The 26,939-nt window shown below is 45.7% G+C and overlaps 1 protein-coding gene across 1 annotated transcript; it reads left to right on the top strand.

Moving 5' to 3' along the window:
• Positions 1 to 180: 180 nt before the first annotated feature.
• C19H17orf67 (chromosome 19 C17orf67 homolog) lies at positions 181 to 26,363 on the top strand. The gene is made up of 4 exons (XM_022552540.3): positions 181 to 1,086; positions 2,042 to 2,142; positions 23,598 to 23,735; positions 25,926 to 26,363. Exons 1-3 carry the CDS (start codon positions 1,032 to 1,034, stop codon positions 23,712 to 23,714), a joined length of 273 nt encoding a protein of 90 aa, XP_022408248.1. The 5' UTR covers positions 181 to 1,031; the 3' UTR covers positions 23,715 to 23,735; positions 25,926 to 26,363.
• The last annotated feature ends 576 nt before the right edge of the window (positions 26,364 to 26,939 follow it).

Raw genomic sequence — 26,939 nt, 5'->3', positions numbered from 1 at the left:
GATCATTTCTCTGAACTGAGAATTTTATCCCAATAAATGCCACATACCTTCCACACATATTTTTATAATATATTTAATAATTTATGTGATATATATTGGTGATTTGAATTTAAAGAGACTTCAGCTTATTGAGATTTTATTATCTTTATAAAAATAAACTTAAGTGTGGAGTAAGGCTACTTACAGTATTACTGACTTATTGCACAAGGCCCTTTTGGGGTATAATGGGAAGAGCTCCAGGCTTTAAAAACAGAAGAATTTGGCTCGACTTCAGCAAAATGTATGAACTTGGACATCATTTCACCTGTCTGAACCCCAATTCCTTACTTGTAAAATGAAGATGAGCCATGCATCTCATCCCTTATCCCTCATCCTTAATCATCCACATGGTAGGTACTGTTATTTCCTTTGTACAGGAGAGGAAACTGAAGTTCAGAAAGGATAAGTGATTGACCGAAGTTTATGTTGCTAGAAAGAGGGGAAGCCTGGGCATGAACCCTGGTCTATCTGGCTTCAAGGTCAGCTGAAAAAAAATTTTTCCCCTCATTAGGCTCCTTGCTAATTTCCCTGCTAATTTCTGAAATTACTGGGGAGGTCAAAATGGATTGGTGAATGGGTTTTGGAAAAGTGTCATAAAATATGTAAATGTGAGAGGTGATTAATTCTCAATGAAACAGTAGGAGCATAAACTGAAGCTACAGATAAACACAAACTACTCCATGATGTATATATAGACATATCTATTTAAATGAAATGGTTGTCATGTGTTGCTTTGTCAAATTCAAGCTCCAAAAGTTTGATGACAGAGGGATAATTTCCTTCCTCAGGATGAAAATTTATAGGAATTCAGAGGAAAATATTTTCGTGATCATACTGAAAATTTAGCGTCAGATGCGTTTAGCATCATGCTGTGAGTGCTGTTAGTCAGAGCATAAACAGCCTTTGGGCCGGATGTGGCTTTCTTCAAGTAGGCTGGCTCTTTGACCGGGGGGATTCATTCTGCAACAGGCAGAGAGAGGGACCAAGGCAGGATGAAGAGGTTATTTGTGCTCGTGCTGTCTCTCACCTTACTGATTTTCTTCTCAGGTGAGCATTAACTCCCGAAACCTATTTCTGTACTGACAAGATAAACTGAAATAAGTCTATCTTATATTTTTAAAATATTTTTTCAAAATTTCAAGTAATATGTAATGTATAATAATTCAGTGCTTCTTTTTTTTTCTTCCTAAGAGCAGGCTCCCGGAATTGGTATAATTAGGGATAAATTATTTTTTTAATCTTTAAACATATTGAACACTAATTCTCAAAAATGCTGATAAATCTTCAAGGATACCGTCTTTTAGAGTTTATCTGAGATCATCAGAATTTGATATACTTTCGTTTTTCCTTTTTTTTTTTTGGCTACGCTGCGTGGCTTGTGGGATTTTAGTTCCCCGACAAGGGATTGAACTCAGGCCCACTGCAGTGAAAGGAGGAGTCCTAATCACTGGACCGCCAGAGAATTCCCTCGATATACTTTTATTATAATAGTATCTTTTAGAATTTGTGTGTGATTATCAAAACTTGACTTACTTTAGTTATAATATTTTCTTTGAGGGATCGTGGGTGCTTATCAAGTTTAATATAACCTTATTGTCATGGGGGAATTTTCTAATAACAGCTTAAACTTGATTTAGTGTATTGAGGATTTAAAAGAATCCCACCAAAGCAACCCTGAGGGACAATAAACACACTGACCAGTGAACTGAAGAAAATATGTTTAAAGAAACATGTTCATTAAATTAACAGCCACCTTTAGAGGAATGAGCCATGGCGGCAGCAGGTAAATGTGCAGCTTTTACTCTGAGTTAACCATATTAGAAACAATTAAAAATTCCCCTCTGAGCCCTCTGGAACGCCACGTCCTTTGGGACAGGTCCCTTTGAAAGAACTTTTGTGCGTTGACCCAAATTGGACTTGCAAATGCTTCGCCTTGGACTGTGAGATGGAGCATGGATGCGTGTGTCTGAGAGTCCCTAAGGTCCCTTCCTGACTTTTTCAGGGGCCTCCCCGATTCTGACGGAAAAGCAGGCCAAACAGGTCCTGAGATCCCGGCGCCAGGACAGGCCGAGCAAACCCGGGTTCCCCGATGAGCCCATGAGGGTGAGTTCCGGGCTCTGGCTGTTTGAAGGGAGAGGGAGATCATTTGAATGCTTGTTCATTCTGAACCCAAATGAGGTGCTGGTCCCAGCCCAGCATGGGTGCTAGATGGAGGTTCTGTGGAGTCCCAGGTGTAAGGTGATCTCACCTTCTTATTCACGCCTTTTCTTCTCCAGAGGTGCCAGCTCTGCTCCCCTACTGTTCGAACAGTATTTAAAGTGGAAACAGTGGGGCCGATGGTGGGAGTCCAGAATCCGGCGTGGGCGGCTGGGTGGCTCCCCTGAATGGGATGATAGGGAGCTGTGCCCTGAGGCTGGTGCCAACCCCATCTGCTCCCTCTTCCCTTGGGTGCCGGGCAAGCTGGACCAGCATCCCCGGCTAGTGATGCTCTGTCTGGGTAGGCAGAATCTCTGCCCCTGCTGCCACCAGATTCCACCCTCGCCTTGTGCCTCCGATTTTGGTCTTTGGCCTCAGTTCTGCCCTGTAGGTTTGTGGCATCCACCTAGTCTTTCTGAACCAGAGTACCCTCCACTGCCTCCATTCTGTGACTTGTGGTGGGTGCTACTAGGCCCTGCCACCCTGGCCTCAGGCCAATTTGGGCCTGGCTTGTCTCTCCCTCCCACGACGGAAGTGCTGACATTCCTGGTATTTTTACCCAACTCAGGTGAAGGTAAGTAGCAGGGACCCAGGCAGAGTCAGCGTGTCTGTGAAGCCGTGTCTGTGGTCAAGGCTGGTCTCCCACCTGTGCCCACATCAGCCGGGCCGCATGCTCACCCTCTGTTCATTGCATCTCTGTGTTGAGGCCCAGAGGATCTGCAGCAGCACTGGCCTTTGCTCCCTGCGGAATCGTGGGGGTAGTTGGATTAGTTCACTTAAAAGTCTCGCAGTGTGATGCCGGGTCGCACAGCGGTGAAGAGTACTGGCTGTGGGCAGACTGTCCCGGTTTGAATCTCCCCATTTTCAAACTATATAACTTTGAAGAAGTCTCCTCACATTTCTGTACCTCAGTACTCTCGACTATGAAAGGGGGGTAAACAATATTATTACTTATATTTCTATAATATTATTATTATAAGAGCATGAAACAACTACTTGATGAGAATTTAAAAAAAGTAATTCATAGTAAGGCGCTTAAAATAGTACTCAGCAAGCAGTAACAACTCCTTTGAGTATTAAGTACCGGGGACGAGGTGGGGCCAAGGCTGCAGACAGTCACCTGGGTTTCTGCTCAGAGTTGGTGGCAGACACAGAAGAATCAGCAAATCACTGTTTCACGGAATGGCTTAGAAACGAGCAAGCGATTCAGGCTGTTAGGTGTGGATGTGGCTTTGTTCTCCTTGGTAGGAGAAGTCAGAGGTGGCTGGAATCTCCACACACGGGTGGAAGGGGTCTGGGAGGTGGGCCAGCGCAAGAGCAGCAGGGCTTCGGGTACGTTGGACTTTACCTTGGGTTCAGTAGAGGACAATCAAAGCATGTCTCGAATGGGCAAGTGCACAGTTGGGTTTTAGACAGATGGTTTGAGATGCATTTAGAAGAGTCTCAGCATTGAAGTCTGAGCACACCAGGGCTCAGAGGTGGGCAGAGACAGAGGATCCCGAGGGGATGAGAAGGAATGTGAGGGAATATTGGGGGAAACCAAGCCTCCGGCACGGAGGATGAGGGTTGGGAAGGGGCGGGGTGGATGGTGAGGGAGCCAGTGAGGAGCAGGATGCCTGGCCCGAGGGTCCTGGGGAACTCCAACTGGCTCTTTGCTCTTTTGGGGTGATGTCTGGAGGGGCCGTTCCAGAGGCTCTTCCCTGGGGGCCCTGGAGGCTGTGGGAGGCTGGTTCAAGAGGCTCTGAGGCATCAGGCCCCCTCCAGGTGCCCCAGCGTTGGCTGGGTGTTTTCTCTGCCGGCATCTGGCCCTGGCTGCCCTGAGCTCTGGTTGTGGAAGGGCGGCCTGGGCAGGGACTGGAGGTGGTTTAGGCATCAGGCAGCACGTGGGTGTGGGTGTTACGGCTCCGCTTCCGCCCCCAGCTTCCTTCCTCCCCCAGCTTCCTTCCTCCCCCCATGCCAGCTGCACACCGTGCTACACTTTATCCCCAAACGCTGCTTGGGGTGGTCCTTCCCTGCCCAGAACTTCCAAGAGCTCCTTCTCTCTCATTTCCCTCCTCCTGGCTCCCGGTCATCACCTGCCTTCACCTGTGACAACCCTCTGCTTGCCTCTGGCGTTACTATTTTACTGAATATCTGGCTTTTTGGGTTTTGTTGGTTTTGGTCATCTTTTATAGGCTTGACCACCACTGACTCATCTTAGCTGCCTTGAACCTGCCTGATCTAGTTTCTGTGATTCTCTCTAGACTCACCCACCATTTCCCACCCATCCCGTGTATGGTACAGTCCTGTATGTCTGTCACAAATACACTGACCTGTGTCCAGAATCCTCAGCCACTCATTCAAGTTTGGAAAAATGCCTGTGTGACCTACAGTTGAAATGTGAACATAAATATGCAATAAGTTGGGCTTCCCTGGTGGCGCAGTGGCTGAGAGTCCGCCTGCCGATGCAGGGGACACGAGTTCGTGCCCCGGTCTGGGAAGATCCCACATGCCGCGGAGTGGCTGGGCCCGTGAGCCATGGCCGCTGAGCTTGTGCGTCCGGAGCCTGTGCTCGCAACGGGAGAGGCCACAGCAGTGAGAGTCCCGCGTACTGCAAAAAAAAAAAAAAAAAAAAAAAATGCAATAAGTTATTTGGCGGCTAGCCTATACCTGTAGTTCTCATCCGGGGGTGATTTTGCTCCCCCACCCCAGGGACATCTGGCAATGTCTGGAGACATTTTTGGTTGTCACAACTGGTGGGAGGAGGGTTTGCTATTGGCATCTAATGGGTTACGGCCAGGGATGCTGCTAAACATCCTACAATGCACAGGGCAGCTCCCACAACAAAAATGTTCTGGCCTGAAATGTAATAGTGCCGGGGGTGAGGAACACTGGCTATGGTGATGGACAGTCTCTTTCTCTTTTACTGCGTGTGTCACTCTGTGTGTCTCTCACACTGTCATACATCCACCCACACGCAGTACTGGCTGAACCAACACATAGGTTCTGGAATCACATTTTTCTTAGGAGCATGTTTCTTAACCTTGGCCACATGCTGGAACCAAATGGGGAGGTTAAGAATATGATGCCTGGGTTCCCCGCACAGAGGGGTGCCCCACGGTGTGTCCTAGGCATTGGGGAGGGGGGTGAGAGCCCCCTAGGTGGCATCAATGTGCAACCGAAGCTGAGAACCAGTGGGCCAAGCCTTCTGGGGGAGACCCGCCATGGGTAACAGCAGCTCCCGTGGTCCGGTTGGGAATGCATTTAGCTGAGTGTTGAAATGAGGGTCTGGAGAGTAGATGGGATACTTGTTCAGATGCAGGTCAGAGAGACAGAGTGAGAGGGTCAGGTGGTCGATCAGAGAGCACTCCTTGCTGACCAAGATGGGCACTTAATTATACTTTACCTCGACTGTGCCCTGCCGAGCACCAGGCACTGAGGACATAGACTAGACATTCTTCGTTCGTTTGAGATGCTTGTGTCCACTGCATGGTGACGGATGAGCCAGAGCATCCAGCCTGTTTCCAGCTCTCTAACAAGATCATCTGGCACACGGGGTCTGAGGAGAGGGCCTTCAAGCTCCAACCGGAAGGAGGAGAGAGGCTGGTCAGGCTTCTTGGAGGAGGCGCCACCGAGCTGAGGCTTGAAGGATGTGGAGTTTACAGGCAGTGCAGCGGTGGGCGAGGTGGGAAGAGAGTTCCCCCTCAGTGTGATTCCAGGCGGTGTTCTGCACAAACTGGTTGTGGACTTTGGGCTTTAGAATGAGGATGAGTCCTTTCCTTTTTTTCCTTACAGAGAAAACCCAGTTTTCTCTGTAAAATGCAGAGTTTGGCCCAGAGTCTGACTAGAAGTTTCATCCCAGGTCTCATATAGAATATGAGGGTCTGGATAGAGCTTCAGGACGATCAGGTTCTTGGTGCCAGTCAGCAACTGGTAGGAAGAGCCCTGGCAGCCGGCTGTGGACTTGGTGAGGGCCAGAGGGGTTTATCTGGAGGCCCTGGAGGGGCTTATGTAGGCATTTTTCTCAAACACCAGGGCCTCCCGGCCTCCTGCACTTGCTGTCTGACCTTGTTCCCCCTTGTGGCTTGTTGTTGACTCTTCCTATTAAGGGATTTACTGAGAGCAAGATGAATAATACAAATCACCTGTTATATAAAAAGAAGCAATTCACCCCCTTTTAAAAAAATTACAGTATTTTGTATTGAAGTACAGTTGATTTACAGTGTTGTGTTAATTGCTGCTGTACAGCAAAGTGACTCATTTATATATATATAACGCATTTATATATATATAACGCATTTACATATATATAACGCATTTATATATATATAACGCATTTATATATATATAACGCATTTATATATATATAACGCATTTATATATATATAACGCATTTATATATATATAACGCATTTACATATATATAACGCATTTATATATATAAAACGCATTTATATATATAAAGCATTTACATATATATAACGCATTTACATATATATAACGCATTTATATATATAACGCATTTATATATATATAACGCATTTACATATATATAACGCATTTACATATATATAACGCATTTATATATATAACGCATTTATATATATATAACGCATTTACATATATATAACGCATTTACATATATATAACGCATTTACATATATATAACGCATTTACATATATATAACGCATTTATATATATAACGCATTTACATATATATAACGCATTTACATATATATAACGCACTTACATATATATAACGCACTTACATATATATAACGCATTTACATATATATAACGCATTTACATATATATAACGCATTTATATATATAACGCATTTATATATATATAACGCATTTACATATATAACGCATTTATATATATAACGCATTTACATATATATAACGCATTTACATATATATAACGCATTTACATATATATAACGCATTTACATATATATAACGCATTTATATATACACATTCTTTTTCATATTCGTTTCCATTATGGTTTATCACAGGATATTGAATGTAGTTCCCTGTGCTGTGCAGTAGGACCCTGTTTTGATTCACCCCTTTTATCTGAGCGGCTGACAGATGTCACAGCCATCCCAGCCTGCATCACTGCTGAATGAAGCGTTGGACGCAGTGACCCCACGTTTGTCAGCAGGTCACCAGGAGGCCATGAGGTGGGACCTCTGGCCAAGGGAACCACCCTTCCCTGCTCTTTACCTCTTGCCGAGACAACCTTCTACTCTCCTTCTTTCTTTGTGCAAACCATCTGCTTACATATCCCTTTGCTAGAGATGGACACACTGTCCTGTGTGTTCAGGATGGTACATATTGCGTGTATGTGTGGATTGTGTGTGAGTGTGTGTGAACATTTGTGTATGACTGTGCATGCATGAGGATATATATGTGAGGGTTTGTGTTTGAGGATATGTATGTGTGTATGACTGTACATGTGTGAGGGGGTGTGTGCGTGTGTATGTGAGCGTTTGTGTATGGGTGTGTGTATGATTCTGTGTGTGCATGTGTGTTTTGGAACAGGCCTTGCAGGATAATTTTTTCAGAAGCTCTGGATTCCAGTTTCCTGTCTTTTGACCTTCACTTGAGTGTCTGGGATTTATGGGATGTTGGGTGACGGGCACAGAAGGTCCTCTCGGGGCCAGGTTGGAAGGACCTGGCTGTCATAGTGGAGTGGACTTCCGTTCTGTACTCAGTGGGAGCCACCAAGGGATTTGAAGTGGGGGATGATGTGATTAGGGCTGGCGTGCAGGGGCCGTTTAGAGGCTCAGGACACAGCCTCTCGGACGCTGGCCTTCAGTTACCATTATACGTGGGACATGGGAGATTACATTGTTGGACATGTTATCGTACCTCCTTCCCATGGCAGCCTGGAGACAGACAGGTGGGCTGGGACGGATGAGCAGAGGTAGTGATCTCTGGGAATGCGTGTGCCCTCGGGAGCTAAGCTCTGAGACTCGTGTGCTCACCACTAACTCAAAATTACCGAGAGATGACCGGGTGCGTTATTTCATTTCACTTCTCCCCTCTGAGGGACTGAGCGGAAGAAAACCCTTTCAGAGAGGGGAGAGGCCATTGACGAGAGTAAATGGATGGTGCTTTGGGAAGGTAGTAAGAATTCAAAATGAAAGCACATATGAAGATTTACAGTAGTCTCTCCTCAGGAGTATCTATAAAACAATGTTATATTCTTGACACTTGGCTTTAATATTGGCAGATGTTGGCTTCTGTGGGATGACAGGTGTTTCGGAAACAGGTTCAGACAAGCTATGCCCACACATGCAAAGGACTGGACCCTTTTGACAGCTTGTATCTTCATGACAACAACCGTTCTCTCCGGGGAAGAAAGCAGGAGGGGTTCTGAGTGCATGGAGGCAGCTGGGGAGGAAGAGGATGAAAGGCCAGAGCTGGGGGTTGTGAACACGGGTCAGAGAGAGGGGGCAGGTGGGGAGGTAGAGAGGGCCCAGACCTGACAGATTCCCTGTGGCAGGAAATAGTTAACACATTTATTTTATGGCAACGCCTTGACATTGAGTTAGAACTTATTCTCAGCTCTGTGCTGTGATTACCCCCTGAAGCCTCCAAACCGTAGGAAAAGTCTGCTATGCACAGCAACCTTGTGTTAGTGGTTGTTTGGGGGAATGACAGATGGCAGGTGTGTGCTGAAGGGGGCTGACGAAAGAGGGAGGTAATCGCTCAGATCTGGATGCTGCAGTGGTGGAGAAACACGAGTCCCAGATCTTCAGAGATTTTGGGGAATTGGGTTCTAGATGTCACAGGAGTGGGATGGGCACTCCAAGAAGCCTGGGATTCATGTGGGGACACCCCATCTGGAGACATCTGGGTTTCAGCTGAATTCATTTACTACTCTAGGACTTAGGACTTCAGTTTGTGAAGACATCATGTTAGAAGAGCTTGTAACAAAGCCTCAAGATCCTAATGGAGGAAAAACAATCTGAGAATCTGATGAAGACAGGGCTGTGTGAAAAGAAGGGCTGGTCTTGTGGTTAAAGGGAAGAAGCTAGAAAAAAGAATCCTGAGCTTTCCCTGGAATGTGTCCTCAGTCATGACTGTGCGTCTGTTGATTTTCAGGGATTAGGGCTGAACTCTTGCAACTCAAAAAGTGGTCCCCAGCCCGGCTGCTGGGCTTCAGTTGGGAGCCAAGAGCCTCAGGCTCCTCCCCACACCTGAAGGCGGATCTGGGCCACAAGGCTGGGTGACCGAGGGGCACATTTAAGTTTAAGAAGTGCTGTCCTAGAGAAGTGGCTCTTAGCCTCTGCTCCCGGCGTCCTGGGGACTGGGAACCAGCCTGCGCTTGTTTTGTTTTGACACAAGGATCCCTCTTCCTTCCTCTGGGCACTCTGCTCATGTGGATTCCTGTTTTCCAGGACCCCTGGCTCCTGGTTTCTCCTCCTGCTTTGTGGTTTTTGCTGCTCAGTTTCCTTTGCTGGGTTCTTAGCCCTTGACGGTCCTTTAAATGTCAGAGCATCCCAGGGCTCTGCTCTCTACCTTCTCTAGTCCCCGAGCTTAAAATCACCTCTATGCTGATGGCCACACACTCCTATCTCTAGCCTGGACTCTGTCTGTGAGCTCCATCACACAACTGTCCACTTGGCTGTTTGCACTGGAATATTTAACCAGCACCTCGGACTTAACAGCCTCAAGAGGAATTCCAGATTGTTGCCTTACACCAGCCCTGCCCTTGCCTTCCACGGTGGGGTAAGGTGGGCCACCTCCTCCTAGTTGCATGGGCCCCAAATCCAGAATCTGACCACTTCTCACCCTCCCCTGCCACCACCCGAGTTCCTAGAGTGGACTGAGCAATACTCTCTTACCCTGCCTCTCTCTTCCTCTCTAGATCCCTCTGCATCTGTTCTCAGCAGAGCAGCAATAGTCAGTTCTTAAAAACGTAAACCGGATCCCATCTTTCTCCTGCTCAAAACCTTCCAATGACCTCCTGCCTTACTCCAAAAAAATCCATGGTCCTATAGTGGCCTACGAGGCCCTAGAGGTATGTCCGCTCCCTCTGCTCCCTCCTTGGCCTCTACCTGCATCTCATCCCTGCCCCCGACCCCTGCCGCCGTTCCAGCCATGCCGGCCTCCTCATTGCTCCTTGAATGTGTCAGGCTTGCTTGTCCCTTCATTGATGTAGTTCAGGCTATGTGGAAAGCAGTGTTGTGTTTATTCTGTAACTTGCTTCTATTGACTCAATAATATGTCCTGTTCTAGCTCATTTTATTTTATTTTATTTTATTTATTTTTTGCGGTACGTGGGCCTCTCGCTGTTGTGGCCTCTCGCGTTGCGGAGCACAGGCTCCGGACGCGCAGACTCAGCGGCCATGGCTCATGGGCTCAGCCGCTCCACGGCATGTGGGATCTTCCCGGACCAGGGCACGAACCCGCGTCCCCTGCATCGGCAGGCGGACTCTCAACCACTGCGCCACCAGGGAACCCCTCTAGCTCATTTTAAATTGAAGCATAGGGTAAATGTATGATGCTATGGTCTGAATGTTTGTGTCCCCCCAGACCCCAAATTCATATGTTGAAATCTTAACTCGCAAGTGATGGTATTAAGGGATGGGGCCTTTGGGAGGTACTTAGGTCATGAGGGCTCTGCTCTCGTGGATTGTAAATGGGATTAGCACCCTTATAGAAGAGGCCCCCCAAAGCTCCCTAGTCCCACCAGCCACGTGAAGATATAACGAGAAGTCTGTGACCTGAAGGAGAGCCCTCACCCACCCGTACTGGTACCCTGATCTTGGACTTCCACCTCCTGAGCTGTGAGAAATAAATTTCTGCTGTTTATAAGCTGCCCGGTTTGTGGTATTTCAGGTTATAGCAGCCCGAATGAACTGAGACATATTACAACTTATTTATTTAGCCCTTCCTGGAACAATGGCCATTTTACTTATTTCCAATGATGAAGATCCTTGTACACATGTGTGTTTTGCCGAGTTCAGCGATAAGAAATGAAATTTCTGAGTCAGAGGGTTTATGTACTTCCAGGTGAAATGGGTACTGCCAAATTGCCAAACTGACTTACCAGCTCCCACCAGTAGTATGTATAAGAATACCTAGATCCCCACCAGTAGTGTGTATAAGAATACCTAGATCCCTGTACTCTTGTCAACACTTGATATTATGAAAGTTTTGTGTGTACAACTTTCAAAATGGAAAGAAATCCTATCTGCTCTTCTATCTGCATATGTATATGGAGACATGTTGCCAAACAATAATGACATTATTTTCTTCATGATAAAATTTGGGACAAATTTATACTTTTTATTTTCATGCTTTTTGCTATTACTTAGCATATTAGTTTCTTAAGGCTGCCATGACAAAGTACCACAAACTGGATTGCTTGAAACAATAGAAATCTATTTATTTATCTATTAATTAATTAATTAATTAATTTTTAATGGTCGTGCCGGGCAGTGTGTGGGATCTTAGTTTCCCCACCAGGGATCGAACCTGCACCCGCTTCAGTGGAAGTGCAGAGTCTTAACTACTGGACCACCAAGGAGGTCCAACAATAGAAATTTATTCTCTCACAGTTTGGGAGGCTAGAAGTTTGAAATCAAGGAGCTGGCAAGGTTGATTCCTTCTGGGAGCTTGGAGGGAGAATCTGTCCCATGCTTCTCTCCTAGCTTCTGGCGGTTGCTGGCAATCTTTGGCATTTCTTCACTTGTAGCTACATTACTCCAATCTCTGCATCTGTCTTTACATGGCCTTCTTCCCTGTGTGTCCCTGTGTCCAAATTTCCTTCTTCTAAGGATGCTAGTCTTTGGATTTAGGGCCTACCCTACTCCAGTGTGACCTTGTTTCCAAATAAGACCACATTCACAGGATTCAGGTGGACATGAAATTTGGGGGGACATTATTCAATTCAGGACATTCAGTTTTTTATTTTTAATAAATGTATGTGTAGTTTTCACCAAAAACAACACAGGAGAGGGTTTAAGAGTGGGGCAGCAGAGTGCTGAGTCTGAATCCCAGCTCACCACTTACTGGCTATCACATCCTGGCCAGGTTGCTTAAACTCTGTAAGTCTCAGTTTTCTTATCTATAAAATGGGATATGATAATCAAACCTACCTCAGAGACTTATTGTGAGAGAAAGCATGCAAAGCACAGTGCCTGAGTGATGACATTGGCTCTCATTCTTCTTGTTTTTTACAAAGCAGCAGCTGAATAAATACTTTTTAAAATATAACAAAACAAAAACCTCTTTGGCTCCTCACTGCTTATAAGATAAGGGCCAAGTATCTTGGCCTGGGAGACAGACCAGCCCTAAGCCACCATTGTGTCCCATTTCCTGCCACTCGTCCAAGGCCATTTACGCTCCAACCACCTGGAACTTCTCATTGTTTTTAAAAATAAACCATCCTCTCCCTGGTCTCAGCATCCTTTCACAAATGATTCCCTTTGCCTGCAGAGCTATTCTCCATTATTTATGCCTGGTACCCTCTTCTTCATTCTCAATGTCACTTTTTCTATCTCCCCTGAGTTGGTCCTGCCCTCCTAGTACTCACTCACAAAACAATACTATATAGAGGTACATCTATATGTATGTAAATTTCTAGAAAAAGGTCTAGAAATATGATCAGTTGACTCTTAATTATGTCATCTCATTCAGGAGGTTAAGATTGCAGGTACTGATCTAGGGAACTTTATATTTGATGTTTAAACTTTAAACAGTAACAATATGTTCATGTGTTACTTGTGTAATTACAAATAAAAATTTAAGCCATTCATATTTATTATACAAAACTTGGAAACCAAGAAAGGGTCAAAAGAAGAAAAAAAACATCTGGTGTAGTCTTACTCCCTCTCCCCAAAGACAGCATTGCCATTTTTGATGTATTTCTTTTTAGTCTTTTTGTGTGTATTTTTAAAAAGTATAATCACACTCTACAATTTTGTATCTTGGTTTTTCTCTTAATATTATAACATACACATTTCCTCATATTATTAGAAACTCTTTATAACCATAATGATAGTGAATTACCCTCTTTTGTTAGATCATTTCCACTATTTTTTTAAATTTAATTTTTATTTTATGTTGGGGTATATTTGATTTACAGTGTTGTGTTAGTTTCAGGTGTATAGCAAAGTGATTCAGTTATACATATATCCATTCTTTTTCAGATTTTTTTCCCATATAGGTTATTACAGAAGAGTAGAGTTCCCTGTGCTATACAGTAGGTCCTTGTTGGTTATCTTTTTTTTTTTTTTTTTCGGTACGCGGGCCTCTCACTGTGTGGCCTCTCCTGTTGCGGAGCACAGGCTCCGGACGCGCAGGCTCAGCGGCCATGGCTCACGGGCCCAGCCGCTCCGCGGCGTCTGGGATCTTCCCAGACTGGGGCATGAACCCGTGTCCCCTGCATCGGCAGGCGGACCCTCAACCACTGCGCCACCATGGAAGCCCGGTTATCTATTTTATATATAGTAGTGTGTATATGTTAATTCCAAACTCCTAATTTATCCTTCCCCTCACCTTTCCCCTTTGGTAACCATAAGTTTGTTTTCAAAGTCTGGGAGTCTGTTTCTGTTTTGTAAATAAATTCATTTGTATCATCTTATGAGATTTCCACATATAAGTGATATCATATAATATTTGTCTTTGACTTACTTCACTTAGTATGATAATCTCTAGGTCCATCCATGTTGCTGCAAATGACATTATTTCATTCTTTTTTATGGCTGAGTAATATTCCATTCTATATATGTACCACATCTTTATCCATTCCTCTGTCGATGGACATTTAGGCTGCTTCCATGTCTTGGCTATTGTAAATAGTGCTGCAGTGAACATTGGGGTGCATGTATCTTTTCGAATTATGGTTTTCACCAGAAATATGCCCAGGAGTGGGATTGCTGTGTCATATGGTAGCTCTATTTTTAGTTTTTTAAGGAACCTCCATACTGTTCTCCATAGTGGTTGTACCAATTTACATTCTAACTTACGATGTAGGAAGGTTCCCTTTCCCACTATTTTTTCTATTATAAACAGCACTCTAAAATTTTGTTCTTAAAGTGCTTTTAATATTTTGAATTATTTGCTAAGGATATGTTCCCAGAAAATAAATTATTGGATCCAAGTATATGAATACGGTATTTTTGAACCTTTTAGTATATATTACCACATTGCTTTCTAAAAGTTTTAAAAAATAATTTATGTCTTGTCATCCAAGAGAATGTTTCAGTAGAGGTTTTAAGGTAAAGATAATGGGAGCATGATATAATATCTTAAATTGGATATGAGTTGGCCATTTCTGGGGCAGAGTGGATGCAGTAAGGGAGGATTAGGGACGTGTGGGTGTCTGTGTGGACACCTTGGTGCCACTCATTGGCATTAGAAACCTAGGAGAAGAAGCAGGTTGTCTGGAATGATGGTGTGTTTGAAGTTCTTCTCTGACAGCCCCTGCCTTTGTACTTGTTTCTTCTGCTTTTGTCTACCTGGTTAACTCTTACTCATTTGTAGAGATTCACCTGAAATGATGCCTGTTTTGAGAGGCCCTCCTGATGCCCCTACCCTCCCACCATGGATTAGAGCATCCCTCTGGCCTAGCACTCACAGCACAAAATTGCTATTTCTGACTTAAAAAAAAAATCTCTCTCTCCTACTAGACTGCTCTAAACTGCTTGAGCAGATGGACTGTTTGTTTCACTTCTGGGTCCCCAGCACCAAGCACAGAATTTGACATTTACTAAATGCTCATTATACTTGTTTCTATTCCTTTCTTTGCTTCTCTCCAGGGGAGAAATTTTGTAGGACATTACTCTACCATAGAACCTGGAGGTTATTTCAAAGAAATCTTCTATTGCCTCGCTTAAATTCATTAAATTTCTCTTAGTCGTCCCAAATTTTAGGGAAAAAATTATTGCCAACTGCTGGGGTGAACCATGGAAATTCTCTAAAAAAGATGACATCCGAGCTAAAATTATGTCCTTTGTGATTGTATTCGTAAGCACTTGTGTGCCCTGGGAATATGCTTTCCATTTTGGCCTGTGTTCCTTTAAGGAATGTTCTTGTGGGGCAAGTATAAATCATATTAGCTTTATTGTAAATAGTCTTTGTGAAATATGCTTTCATTTTTAGCCCCTTGACAAATGTATGTAGTAACTCCGTTACCCTTTTGTTCCCTGTGATCTCCAAGACCAGTTCAGAGCGACTGAGATACAAATTGTGCACATCACTGATTTGCCTTCTTTTAGGGCTAAGCCTTCTAAGTGGCCCAGAGCAGTTAAGTTCTGAGCCACGCTTCTGCCTATATGATTATCTTGCTTTTACTAATGAGCAAAATAATTCATCCAAATGTCGATGGACCTTTAATTTCATGCAAATGTCACGGGAAGGATTTTGCCTTCTTGGAAAAAGATCCCACCTTGATCGATTAACTGTCTACTTTATGATTCTCAGCTTGGATCAGGTTCCAGTGGGTATTTAATTTCATTATCACACCTTTCCTGTGCCATCATAAAGGACCCCCTCCAATTTCTGCTCTAAATCTTGAGAAATTATTTACTTAAATCATTCCAGTTGGCATTGGACACGAAATGCAGGTATTAGTTTTTGTTTTGCTTTAATTTTTTTCCCCTTGAAAAAAGGAATCTAAAAAAAATGAAAACTTATTTTTCATCTACCCCTTCTTTCTTGATCCAGGAACATTTGAGATTACCATTAATGCTGGGTCATTTCTAACTTAGCCAACACAATTGTTGAATTTGTGGTTTTCAGCAGATTTGCAGTTTGGCTTTTCATCTTTGACTAATGATTGCTTTTAGGCCTTTGTGGCTTATTCATTTCCCTAACATTTTAAATAAATAGTGAAATGTCATGGAAACCAGGGCTTGTTTCTTTCTCTCTCTATGTGTGTGTCTGTTTTGGTTGTTTCTCTTCAACAGTGATTTCAGCCTCTATTTAGGGGTGTGAAATACATATTAGTCTTTGATGCTTTTTATGTACGTTTGGCCTGGGCCATTATAATGAGCAGATTGACGCAGATGCCCAGGAGCCTCCCAAGGAGGATTTAGTAAGATTATGGAGAAAGAAGAGTCATTTCATTTCTTCATCACTTGTTTGTACATTTCTCCTGTGAGTTTTATTGAGGCCCTACTATGTGCCAAGCACTAAACCGTATACTAGGTATTCCTTGGACACTCTCGTCAAAAAGCCAGTTGGGTATTTGGCTGAGACGGACAGGGATTAAATGAATAAGGATGCCAATGAGCATATAATTATAAGTGGTGTATAAATGCTGTATATCAGTGGTGACATTCTTTCTTATCACCACCAATCTCATTGGAAAAGTCTTTAACTATTGGGAAGCTGTCAGGTTCATGATCACAAATATAAGTTTTCCAGAGTTCTAATTTCCCCTTGAAAGCTCAAATTTTATCATTTTGTAACAAGCACTGTCAGTTTTCCTGGAAATGATAAGCTCACTTCATTCACTTTTGGGAAGATGTCTGCCAAACACATGCATAAAACACACCTAGTTCAACTCTTGACGCCAACAGTCCCCCAGGTGCTTTTCCTTGAGAAAATCATTGTACTTTGTCGTGCAGCAGAAGTGCTGCCTGCATGCTTCCTGTTGGTCATTTTCTTCGGCTTCACCAGGGCATGCTTCAGTGAAGCTGGCATTTTGAGAATGTTTTATTTGTATTTATTTTAACTGCGACTGTGTGATGAAGGATATGTCGACCACTAGGACAGTTGGGTGCTACTGCCTTGACTCCTGCCGAGGCGTCAGTTTTACCCACCAATGCACACAGTGAGAAGGCAAATGTCTTAGTATTACTCGAAAGATAGTTTTGACATCATGGACCCCCCGGGGGGAGCACAGACCATGCTTTGAAGACCACAGCTATTTTTTCATTCAACAAACATTTATTGAAATTTTCCTGTGGACCAATTCCTGGGAGAGATGCTCCATCTACAACCTCAAGGCATGCTCACATCTTCCATATATAATAGTAACCAAAATTAACTGAGGAGGGCTTAATAAAGAGACTTTTTACAAAGGTGTGGCAAGATGAAGGTGAACTAACAAGAAATGATAAAGGATGCAGGGCTAAGACTCCTGAGGCATGAGGGCGGAAGGGAAGAGTGTGGTTCCCAGACCCAGAATGGCAGCCGTCTAGGAGCTGGGTCTTCAGGGGAGGGATGCAGCCAACCTGCCGAGACTCCTCGGGGAGGTTGCAGGGGAGTACATACCCTCACCTCTCCCTTCCTACCTCTAGGCTGCTGCTGGCGCCTCCTATACGCCAAACCCAATAGGAAACCCCAGGACAAAAGACTCTGTGGTTGCAGTTCATCTAGGTCAGTCTCTTAGTGCAAAAGGCCAGGTGAAGGAGGGGAGAGAATGGGTTTAGAAGTGAAAATGGAGACTACATATTTGGCACAGAGCTTTATTTGTACCATTTCATTTAATCCTGGCAACCCAGTGAGATAAGTGCGAGGGCCATCCCCACATTGCAGATGGACAAACTGAGGCTGGAGAGGTAAAGCAATAGTATTGGCAGGGTTTTGATTGGAACCAGACCCTGATCCGGACCCAGACCCAAACCTCTTAGCCTCTCCACCACACCGCTCTGGCAAACAGGCAGGCAAGAAGATGGCAACGTGGGTTTCCTTCAGTGAGCTGCTTACACGGAACAGTTGAATAAGCAAAGCTGTATGCTGAGAAGTCTTTGTTCCTTATTTACCAGCCTCCACACTGCCTTCCTGTTCCTCCCAATGACTATTCTTCTGGCCAAAGATTCCTCAGACAGGGAAGACAGGGCAGGGTTCAGCCCCAGACTCACAAACGTGTCCAGCAAGCTGCTGGGGAATCCTTGTTGGATCCCATAAGGAGCCCTCCCAGCATCCACCCCTTCCCCAGCTGCCCCGGAGACTCCACGCCCAGGACACAGGGTTCATTTTGAAGAGTTAAATGAAAACAACGATAATCAAAACAATTTTAAACTGCATGAGTCCTGGGGGAAAGAAAAAACATTTCAGGAAAATTGGACACCTCCTAATTCAATCCTTTGCACAGTCATTAAATTGAAAAAAATGTTATATTTAAAATAGGATGTAGACTTCCTAGGGGTTTTTCTTGAAACTTAAAAACTCAAAGTTCTAGACTGGACCGTCTGTTAAAGCTTCATTAATGCCATAGGAGGGTTTTCATGATTTAGGATTTTTATATCTATACATGCCAAAATAATCTTATATTACCACATATGACTACTCTCGCCCAAGGTGAAATGCCACTTCTCTGATTAATGGCCTGCAGCTTTGGGTTACCCGTATGTGTTTATGTGGACTGTTCCATGCACACTTTGCAATGATTCCCATCCCATAATCTCAGCACCAAGGCTTATTTCAGGGCAGTATCGACAACATACATCCTACAAATTAAAAGTCATTTTTATCTCTTCTGGGGGGAAACATAAAGTTCACGTGCCAATATGTGAGCCAAGACACATGGCACCTCCACTAAAAAATCTGATGTGGCCCAATTAAGTCCCTATTGTCAGAATGTGGTCACTGCTAAACAGAGTAACCAGGGCTATGCCAGGAGAAGTCCAGAGAGCTATGGGGTCACAGGGAACCTGAGAAGGCTGCCTGGAGGAAGAAGCATCTAAGCTGAGGGCTGAAAAGTCAGATAGGAGTGAGACAGGAAAAAGAGAAGGCACAGGGGTGTTCCAGGCAGAGAAAATAGCATGAGATTAGAGAGCAGAGCAAGTGCAGCCAATCCAGGGAAAGATGGAGTGCAAAGGGTTGATGGTGGGAGAAGAGGAAATGGGTGAGGCTGGATCATCGGGAGCCCCACAAAACATTTAAGGAACTGGAATTTCTCCTGAGCCCAGTGGAAGCCATTCAAGTATTTTAAGTGAGGAAACAACATGGGTAGATTTTAAAAAATGTCACTTTGCAACAGGATAAAGAGATAGACAAACAAAACAAACAACAAGGATTTTTCACTCTCTTCTTTATAACTTTTTATTGTTACATAATTTCAAAACAGTAATATGTATCACTGTTGTGATAAAAAAAAACAATAAAACCATTTTCATTTTTCATGTTTTAAAAACCTACCCTGGGGCTTCCCTCGTGGCACAGTGGTTGAGAGTCCGCCTGCAGATGCAGGGGACACGGGTTCGTGCCCCGGTCCGGGAAGATCCCACATGCCAGAGAGCAGCTGGGCCTGTGAGCCATGGCCGCTGAGCCTGTGCATCCGGAGCCTGTGCTCTGCAACGGGAGAGGCCACAGCAGTGAGAGGCCCGCGTACTGCAACAAACAAAACAAACAAACAAACAAACAAAAAACCTACCCTGGCAAAAGACTTGAACAGATACTTCACCAAAGAAGAACACAGATCACAAACAAGCATATGAAAAGATGCTCCATATCATATGTCATCAGGGAAATGCAAATTAAAACAGCAATGAGATACCACTACACACCTATTGGAATGGCCCAAATCCGGAACACTGACATGATCAAATACTGGCGAGGATGTGGAGCAACAGGAACTCTCATTCACTGCTGGTGGGAATGCAAAATGGTACAGCCACTTTCAAAGAGAGCCTGACAATTTCTTACAAAACTAAGCGTCCTCTTACCATATGACCCAGCAATCATGCTCCTTAGTATTTACCCAAATGAGTTGAAAACTTATGTTCAACACAACAACCTGCACACAGACGTTTATAGCAGCTTTATTCATTATTGCCAAAACTTGGAAGCAACCAAGATGCCCTTCAGTAGGTAAATGGGTAGATAAACTGTGGTGCATCCAGACAGTGGAATATTATTTAGCACTAAAAAGAAATGAGCTATCAAGCCATGAAAAGACGTGGAAGAAACTTAAATGCATATTACTAAGTGAAAGAAACTAATCTGAAAAGGCTACATACAGTATAATTCCAATGATAAGATATTCTGGAAAAGGCTAACCTATGGAAACAGTAAAAAGATCAGTCATTGCAAGGGTTAGAGGGGAGGAAGGGATGAATAGCAGAGCACAGAGGATTGTAAGGCAGTGAAAATACTCTGTATGATACTATAATGATGGATACATTATACATTTGTCCAAACGCATAGAATATGCAACACCAAGAGCGACCCCAATGTAAACTATAGACTTTGGGTGATGACGCTGTGTCAACATAGGTTCATCTCTTGTAACAAACGCACCACTCTGGGGCAAGATGTTGATAATGGGGGAGATTGTGTGTTTGTGGGGACAGGGGGTATATGGGAAATTGCTGTACTTTCTGCTCCATTTTGCTGTGAACCTAAAAGTGCTCTGAAAAATAAAGTCTATTAAAAAGAAAAAAGGAAAAAAAAACCACCCTGGCTGTGGGGTGGAATGTAGAGGAAGGAGGTAAGACGAGAGACAGGGAGAACCCTCCAGATGCAGTGGCAGGGATCTAGCAGGAGGGTGGGGACTGAGATTGGGCAGGGGAAGTGGGGATGGGGAGATGGCATCCAAGAGCATCCGCGGGATTTAGGGGTTGCTTGGCTGGTGGGGGTGGAGAGTGGGGAAGAGGTGGGAGCCCAGGAGCAGGCTGGAACTCTGCTTTACCAGCCATGTGGGGTCACGGCCAGACACGTGGAGAACTACTGCTGGTGGTCTGGGCAATGCCCGTGGACCACTTCTCTGTTTGCATCAGGGGATGGAGAGGCAAGGTATGGAGGGAAAGAAGAGAATTTGTAAGTGATTAAGACAAGAGAAGTAACACTTCACTCTTATTTAAGAAGCATCCTATTGATTTATCATTTTTCTGGTGTATCATTTATATGGGATAATGCAATGAGAAACAATACACAGAAAACTCACAGCCTGAACTGGCTTTGTTGAAGATCGAGCCACTTTGGGAAGAGAAGGTTTACCCTGAACCTGGAAGTGACACTCCTGTTGATCGAGGGCAGAGCAAGAGCGAACTGAGGGAGAGGAGGCGAGGAGACGATAACTTCATGCAAAGGAACAATCGCCCCTCCTCCAGCTGGATCAGTGTGTTCAGAGGTCGATGATCGACGGATGCACAGCCCAAGAAGCCGGCTCCTTTGCAGCAAACATCAGTAACAGCTATCATTTATGCTCTTTACTTGCTTCTAAGGGCGACAGCACACCCCTCATACGCCATCATCCTGGTACAGCTGCTGGTTTTCTCCACCCTGTCCCCCATCCATCCTCCACCTGGCTCTGCCCGGCTCCGGAAGTGGACCCCTAGAAACTGCATCGCCTGGAACCCTGGCCGGCTGGCTTCTGCGTGGGCTTGGCAGGAGATGGAGGGCAAGAGGAGAGAGAGGATGGGGTATTTGTCTCCTGCTCTTCCCCTGCTTTACAGAGGCTGAGCCCTTGCCCTGGGCCCTGCAGGTCTAGGCATGGCCATGGGGCTTTTCTCTATTGCTAGTCCCTGGGTACTGGAATGCGCTTCAGTGGTTCCCTTAACCCTTTACATGCCTGTGAATGGTTCCTTCATTAAAGTTCCTTTAGGCGAACCATCTGAAGGAGAAATTGTGGTTCTAGAGAGGCTCAGAGACCAACAAAACTTTGTTGTCAGTGACAACCATGGACCAGGGCAGGAGGGGGCCCTCTCTGCTGTTGTGAAGAGTGGCGGGAGGTGGTAGATCCCACGAGGAGGTGTCCTCACTTGCTGGTTACAGTGACATTATCCAGAGCCACAGACCAAGCCCAAGGGGTAGTTGGTCATCACCTTTTCCCTCCTTGCAGGAAGGCAGTGCTGGCGAAGGCCTCTGAAGAGCTGTGGCCCTTTCAGGGCTGCATTTGGGCAGATCAGTCTGTTAGGTTGGAGCAGAAATGGTGGGGGGTGTGGGACGTGGTGTGGGCGGAACGGGAGGTAGAGTGACGGATGGAGGGGTGAGGAAGCTGGGACAGCCTGGGTGGCAACGGTGGAGACCCGACCTGCAGAAGTGGCAGAGGTGGAGGGCGTCACCTGAGAACTCTTCTGGAGATAGGCTCAGAGTACACTCAGTCTCAGGATGAGTCTGAGGGAGACACGCTGGTCCACGTCTGGCTCGGGTTCCTGAGTCGATGGAGAGGCTGGTCACGGAGATGGGCAGCACCGGACGATCAGCTCCTCTCTGTTGTGGACACACCAACACATAGAGCCAGTTACCTTTCATAGACATGGAATCATACAACACGTGGTCCTTTGTGACTGGCCCTTTTCACGTAACAATGTTTTCGAGGTGCATCCGGGTTGTAGCATGCATCATTCCTCGTAATGGCCGTAGAGTATTCCCCTTGTATGGGGATGCATTACATTCTTTATCCATTCTTCTGCTGACGGACATTTGGGCTGTTTCCACTTTTTGGCTGTGATGAATAGTGCTGCCGTGAACAGCTGTGTACACGTTTCTGTGTGAACATATGCTTTCACTTCTCTTGTATACACAATTGTGGGGTCAAATGTTTACTCTGTTTAGCATCTTAAGGAACTACCAGGCTGTTTTTATAAAATGCCCCTTATCCCTAGCAACTTTATTTTGGCTTTAGGGTTTATTCTGTTCGATAATAGTATAGCAACTCCAGCTTTCTCACAGTTATCCCTTGCCTTTTAAAAAAGATGATTTTATCACAAATGTGTGTTGCCATAAATAAATAAATATATGTATTATTTAGTTATGCGTGTTTTGAGCTTTATTAAAATGGTGTCACACTATAAACACTGTCTTCCTGGACTTGCTGTTTCCACTCATTATGCTATTTCTAAGACTCATCTGTGTTGTTGTATGTAGCTATAATTCCCTTTTTCATTGCTGTATAATATTCCATGGTGTGACCCTACCATAATTTATTTATCCATCCTCCTGTCAATGGATATTTAACATGTTTCCAGATGTTTCCAGAATTTTGCTACTACAAATTTATTGCTGCTGTGAACATTCGTATCTGCTCTTGTTCTCAAAGTGACCAGCAGCATTCTCAGCTGGGAACTTGTTAGAAATGCAGATTCTGGAGCCCTAACCCAGACTCACTGAATCAGAAGCTCTGAAGGTGGGGCCCCAGCAGTCTGTAGGTTTTAACAAGTCTTCTGGGTGATTCTGATGCCTGATGAAATTTGAGAATCATTGCTCGAGGATATAAACAAGAGTGAAATCTCTGGATTGCAGGCAACCGATTGTTTTCCAAAGTGGTTGTTCCATGTAACTCTCCATCAGCAGTGTCTATGAGTTCCCATGGATACACACCCTCTCCGCACTTAGGGTTGGTGGCGGTTTCTCCTGCCTGGCTGTGCTGCCCTGTCTCAGAACCACAGCTGTACCCCGCACATGGGCAGCTTGACCATCAACCGTGAATAAAAGCTTCTCTTCGATGTGGGTTTGTTTTGCCAGGAATACATGCACCATCTGCTCCGCCTGGAACGCCGTGCTGAGGAGCAGTTCCTGGAGCACTGGCTGAACCCTCACTGCAAGCCCCACTGCGACAGGAACATGGTCCATCCTGTGTAAGCAGCTCGGGACCAGCCCCCGGTACGTTCCTTCTCCTTGGCCTTCTGTTTCAGGGAGACGGCGGTGGCAGTGCAGGCATGGCTCGGGGGTCTTCGAGAGCATGGTGTTAGGGGAACCAGCGGGTGAGCTGGTTATGGGTTGGAGAGCGGGAAGTGCAAGGCAGGAGAGGTCGGTGGGAGCCAGGTTGAGAGGACCACTGGGGACGCGCATGGGGGCCTGACTCCTGCTGAGTCACCAAAAGATCCCAAGTACGGGAAGGATGTGACCCTATTTGCCATTCAGAAAGGGTCCCTCTGGGATACAAACCTGGAGAGACATGGCTTGCTGAGACTTGGGTCTCTCCAGGTGGGGTCAGCATCCATGGGCTTGACTGTGACATCCATCACAACGGTCACCATTGTCACCAGGATCAGCAACTTCTTTACTGCCTCCCCACAGCCTTCCAGACTGGGACTCTGCCCAGCCTGTGTCCCATCTTCCCTCTTCTTCTGGCTTTGCCCTTTCAGTCCCCCTGACCTGCATGGTTCAGCATTCCCAGCACAGCCCACCTCTGTACCTCTGTTCCTGCGAGAGGCTGTTTGCTGCTTCACTCACAGTGTGTCTGTGTCCATCTCCTCGTCCCCTTTCCAATTCTTGCTAGATTACACAGCAAAATCCCTTCAGAGGTTAAGCCTAGTGAGTTTCATTTCTCCTCTGTAATTTGTATGTATTAAGCAGGACAGGATATAACTGGGTACTTGATCATTTGTTGTTAAGAGAAATCTTGTTTCCTTGTTGTTTATTTTGTGCTGCTGTGAATTGACACAGAACACTCCCGTTAGAGGATTGCTCTTTATAATTTTCAGAGTGCTATCGCACAAAATCTCTCATTTGATCCTCTTAACACTCCTGATCATTGCAGGGCGTGTTTTTTTTTTTTTTTTTTTGCAGTACGCGGGCCTCTCACTGTTGCGGCCTCTCCCGTTGCGGAGCACAGGCTCCGGACGCGCAGGCTCAGCGGCCATGGCTCATAGGCCCAGCCGCTCCACGGCATGTGGGATCTTCCCGGACCGGGGCACGAACCCGTGTCCCCTGCATCGGCAGGCGGACTCTCAACCACTGCGCCACCAGGGAAGCCCGCAGGGCGTGTGTTTTAACTCTGTTTTATAGGGGACCTAACTGAGCTTGATTAAGCTACTAAGTCATGCCGGGCAGTATTGGTATGTCTGTCTTCTGACAACTCCAAATTCTGCAAGCTTTCCGCGGGCGGTACTGCTGGAACCTGGGTGTGTGTGTGTGTGTGTGTGTGTGTGTGTGTGTGTGTGTTGGGGATGGGGGCGGGCACGGTCCTTGTGAGGGGCTTTAACAGACAGTGAGAGGAGCATCTGCTAGGAATGGAATAGGAGTTCTGCTTTTGAGGGCTAAGGGCTGGGTTGACATCCTGCTCTGGTCCCCCCTGCCTCTGGATCCCTGTTCTAGGTCAGAGCTTCTCCCACCCCTGGCACCAGGGACCTTTTTCCTCCAGCACCGGAAGCCCGCTCTTGGCTTTTTTCAGAACACAGCACTGCGGAGTACTTAAGAGCTCAGACTCTGGAGTTGGGCGGACTTGGGTTTGGTGCTCTGTGTTCCTGCTCTGTGACTTTGGACAAGTCACCTACCCTCTCTGAGTCTCCATTTCTATATCTGTAAACTGGGGTAGAGCCTGGAGCATAGTGACTGGCTCCATGAGCAGAGGCACTTGTCAACCGTGGTGCAGGCCAGGGGAGGGGAGAGGCTTCCGGGACGCTGGTGGTGGTGGGGCGGGGGTTGCTCCTGCCAAACAGAGGATCCCACGGAGGCCTCGCTCCAGACAACATCCATTTCAACCAGGAAAACCAGGCCGTAGTGGCTGGAGGGATGGGGCCACTTGGAACTTGGAGTCAGGTAGCATTCAGATTGTGACTCCATTTCGGAAAATATTCCTAACTTCTGTCTCGGTTTCCTCACCTGTAACACGGAAGAGTTCCTCCCTCATAAAGCTGTTCTGAGCATCAAAAAAGTCAGTGCATGGAAAACAGCGCTGCCCTGGCGCATGCTAGGAAGTGCTCAGGAAATGGCAGCTTGATCGCTGTTTCCTCCTCCTCCCCCTCCCCCCTTCCCCTCCTCTCCCTCCTCTCTTCCCCCCCACCCCCTGCTTCTTCTTTTTTATCAACATCGCCATCACATTAACATTATTTTCTTGTTCTTTTCCAGCAAGCATTTTGATAAACAGCGGCCCGGATACTATTGAAACAAGATGAGGCTCCTTTCGTTTCTTTTTTCGGCTGTGGAATGGACGTCTTCAGGCTTTGTGAATTGTGGGCACAGCAGAGGTTGCCTTGGGGATTGATGGCAGGTATTTGTGCTGCTTCATTTGACTAACGTGCACAACTCATTAAAACCAATCGCTTAAACTCCAGGCCCCCCTCCCTGCCCCGCAATGGCCTTCCTACCACTGCGGCAGGGTGAGCAGAGGGAGAATCCTTCCTGGGGCCGGTGGAGCTGGGGCCTCCAGAACAGGAGAGGGGTTAGAGAGCAAGCCTTGTTCTGCTAAGTGAAGCACACCACTTGGGGCGGCAGGGGGTTTGGTCATCGCTTTTTTTTTTTTTCCCCTCTCCTTTTCTGCTGTAATAAACACTGGTGTTAAGCCTGCTTTCCATGGTTGTCTCCTTTCCTTTCCTACAAGAAGAGAAGCAGAGGTTTTTCTTCCTTGTTTATCTTTGTGACTCCAGGATCAGAAAATTTACTGTTCTTTGAATAGATGAATGGATAAAAATACAAACACCCAGCAATTTTTCACAAGAGCCATCTCTTTTGGTAAAGAGATTATTTACCTAAGGCCAGCTCTGGAAATAGAGCCGTAACTTAGTACCAACTCTACACCCTGGTCTTCTAGCCAAGGGGACATTTCTTGTGGAAAGTGGGTTGCAGCTTCTATATCCTAGTGCCCCTCACCTGCCCACAAACCTCAGAATCAGAGATTGGACTATCAAAGACCAACAAAAGCAGAAATTGGGAGGGCAAGGGAAAGTGGACCAGGTGGTCCTAGGGAGAATGTGATGACATCCTCAAAAAGGATAAGGAGAGATGCTCATCCACCCTGGGCTACAGAGGAGGGTCTGTGCCAGGGGAGCCGGGAGGGCTTGTCCACGAGAAAGTTACTGAGCTTCTCAACAATGATGATACTAACATTTATTTTATCCCTATTATGGGCTGAATCCTGCACTA

This window comes from Delphinapterus leucas, chromosome 19, assembly GCF_059928025.1.
Source record: "Delphinapterus leucas isolate spDelLeu-1000000601 "Yukka" chromosome 19, BTC_Dleu_Yukka2, whole genome shotgun sequence".
Classification (NCBI taxonomy): Eukaryota; Metazoa; Chordata; class Mammalia; order Artiodactyla; family Monodontidae; genus Delphinapterus; species Delphinapterus leucas.
Note: the sequence above shows the minus strand (reverse complement) of the source record. Positions and strands in the feature narration are given on the sequence as shown.

What these genes read in the sequence shown, in the direction of transcription:
- C19H17orf67 (XM_022552540.3), top strand. Translation starts at nt 1,032, where the DNA reads ATGAAGAGGTTATTTGTGCTCGTGCTGTCTCTCACCTTACTGATTTTC. An exon ending in CTTACTGATTTTCTTCTCAG is followed by an intron (nt 1,087 to 2,041) that starts GTGAGCATTAAC and finishes TGACTTTTTCAG; the next exon opens with GGGCCTCCCCGATTCTGACG. An exon ending in TCCCCGATGAGCCCATGAGG is followed by an intron (nt 2,143 to 23,597) that starts GTGAGTTCCGGG and finishes TTGTTTTGCCAG; the next exon opens with GAATACATGCACCATCTGCT.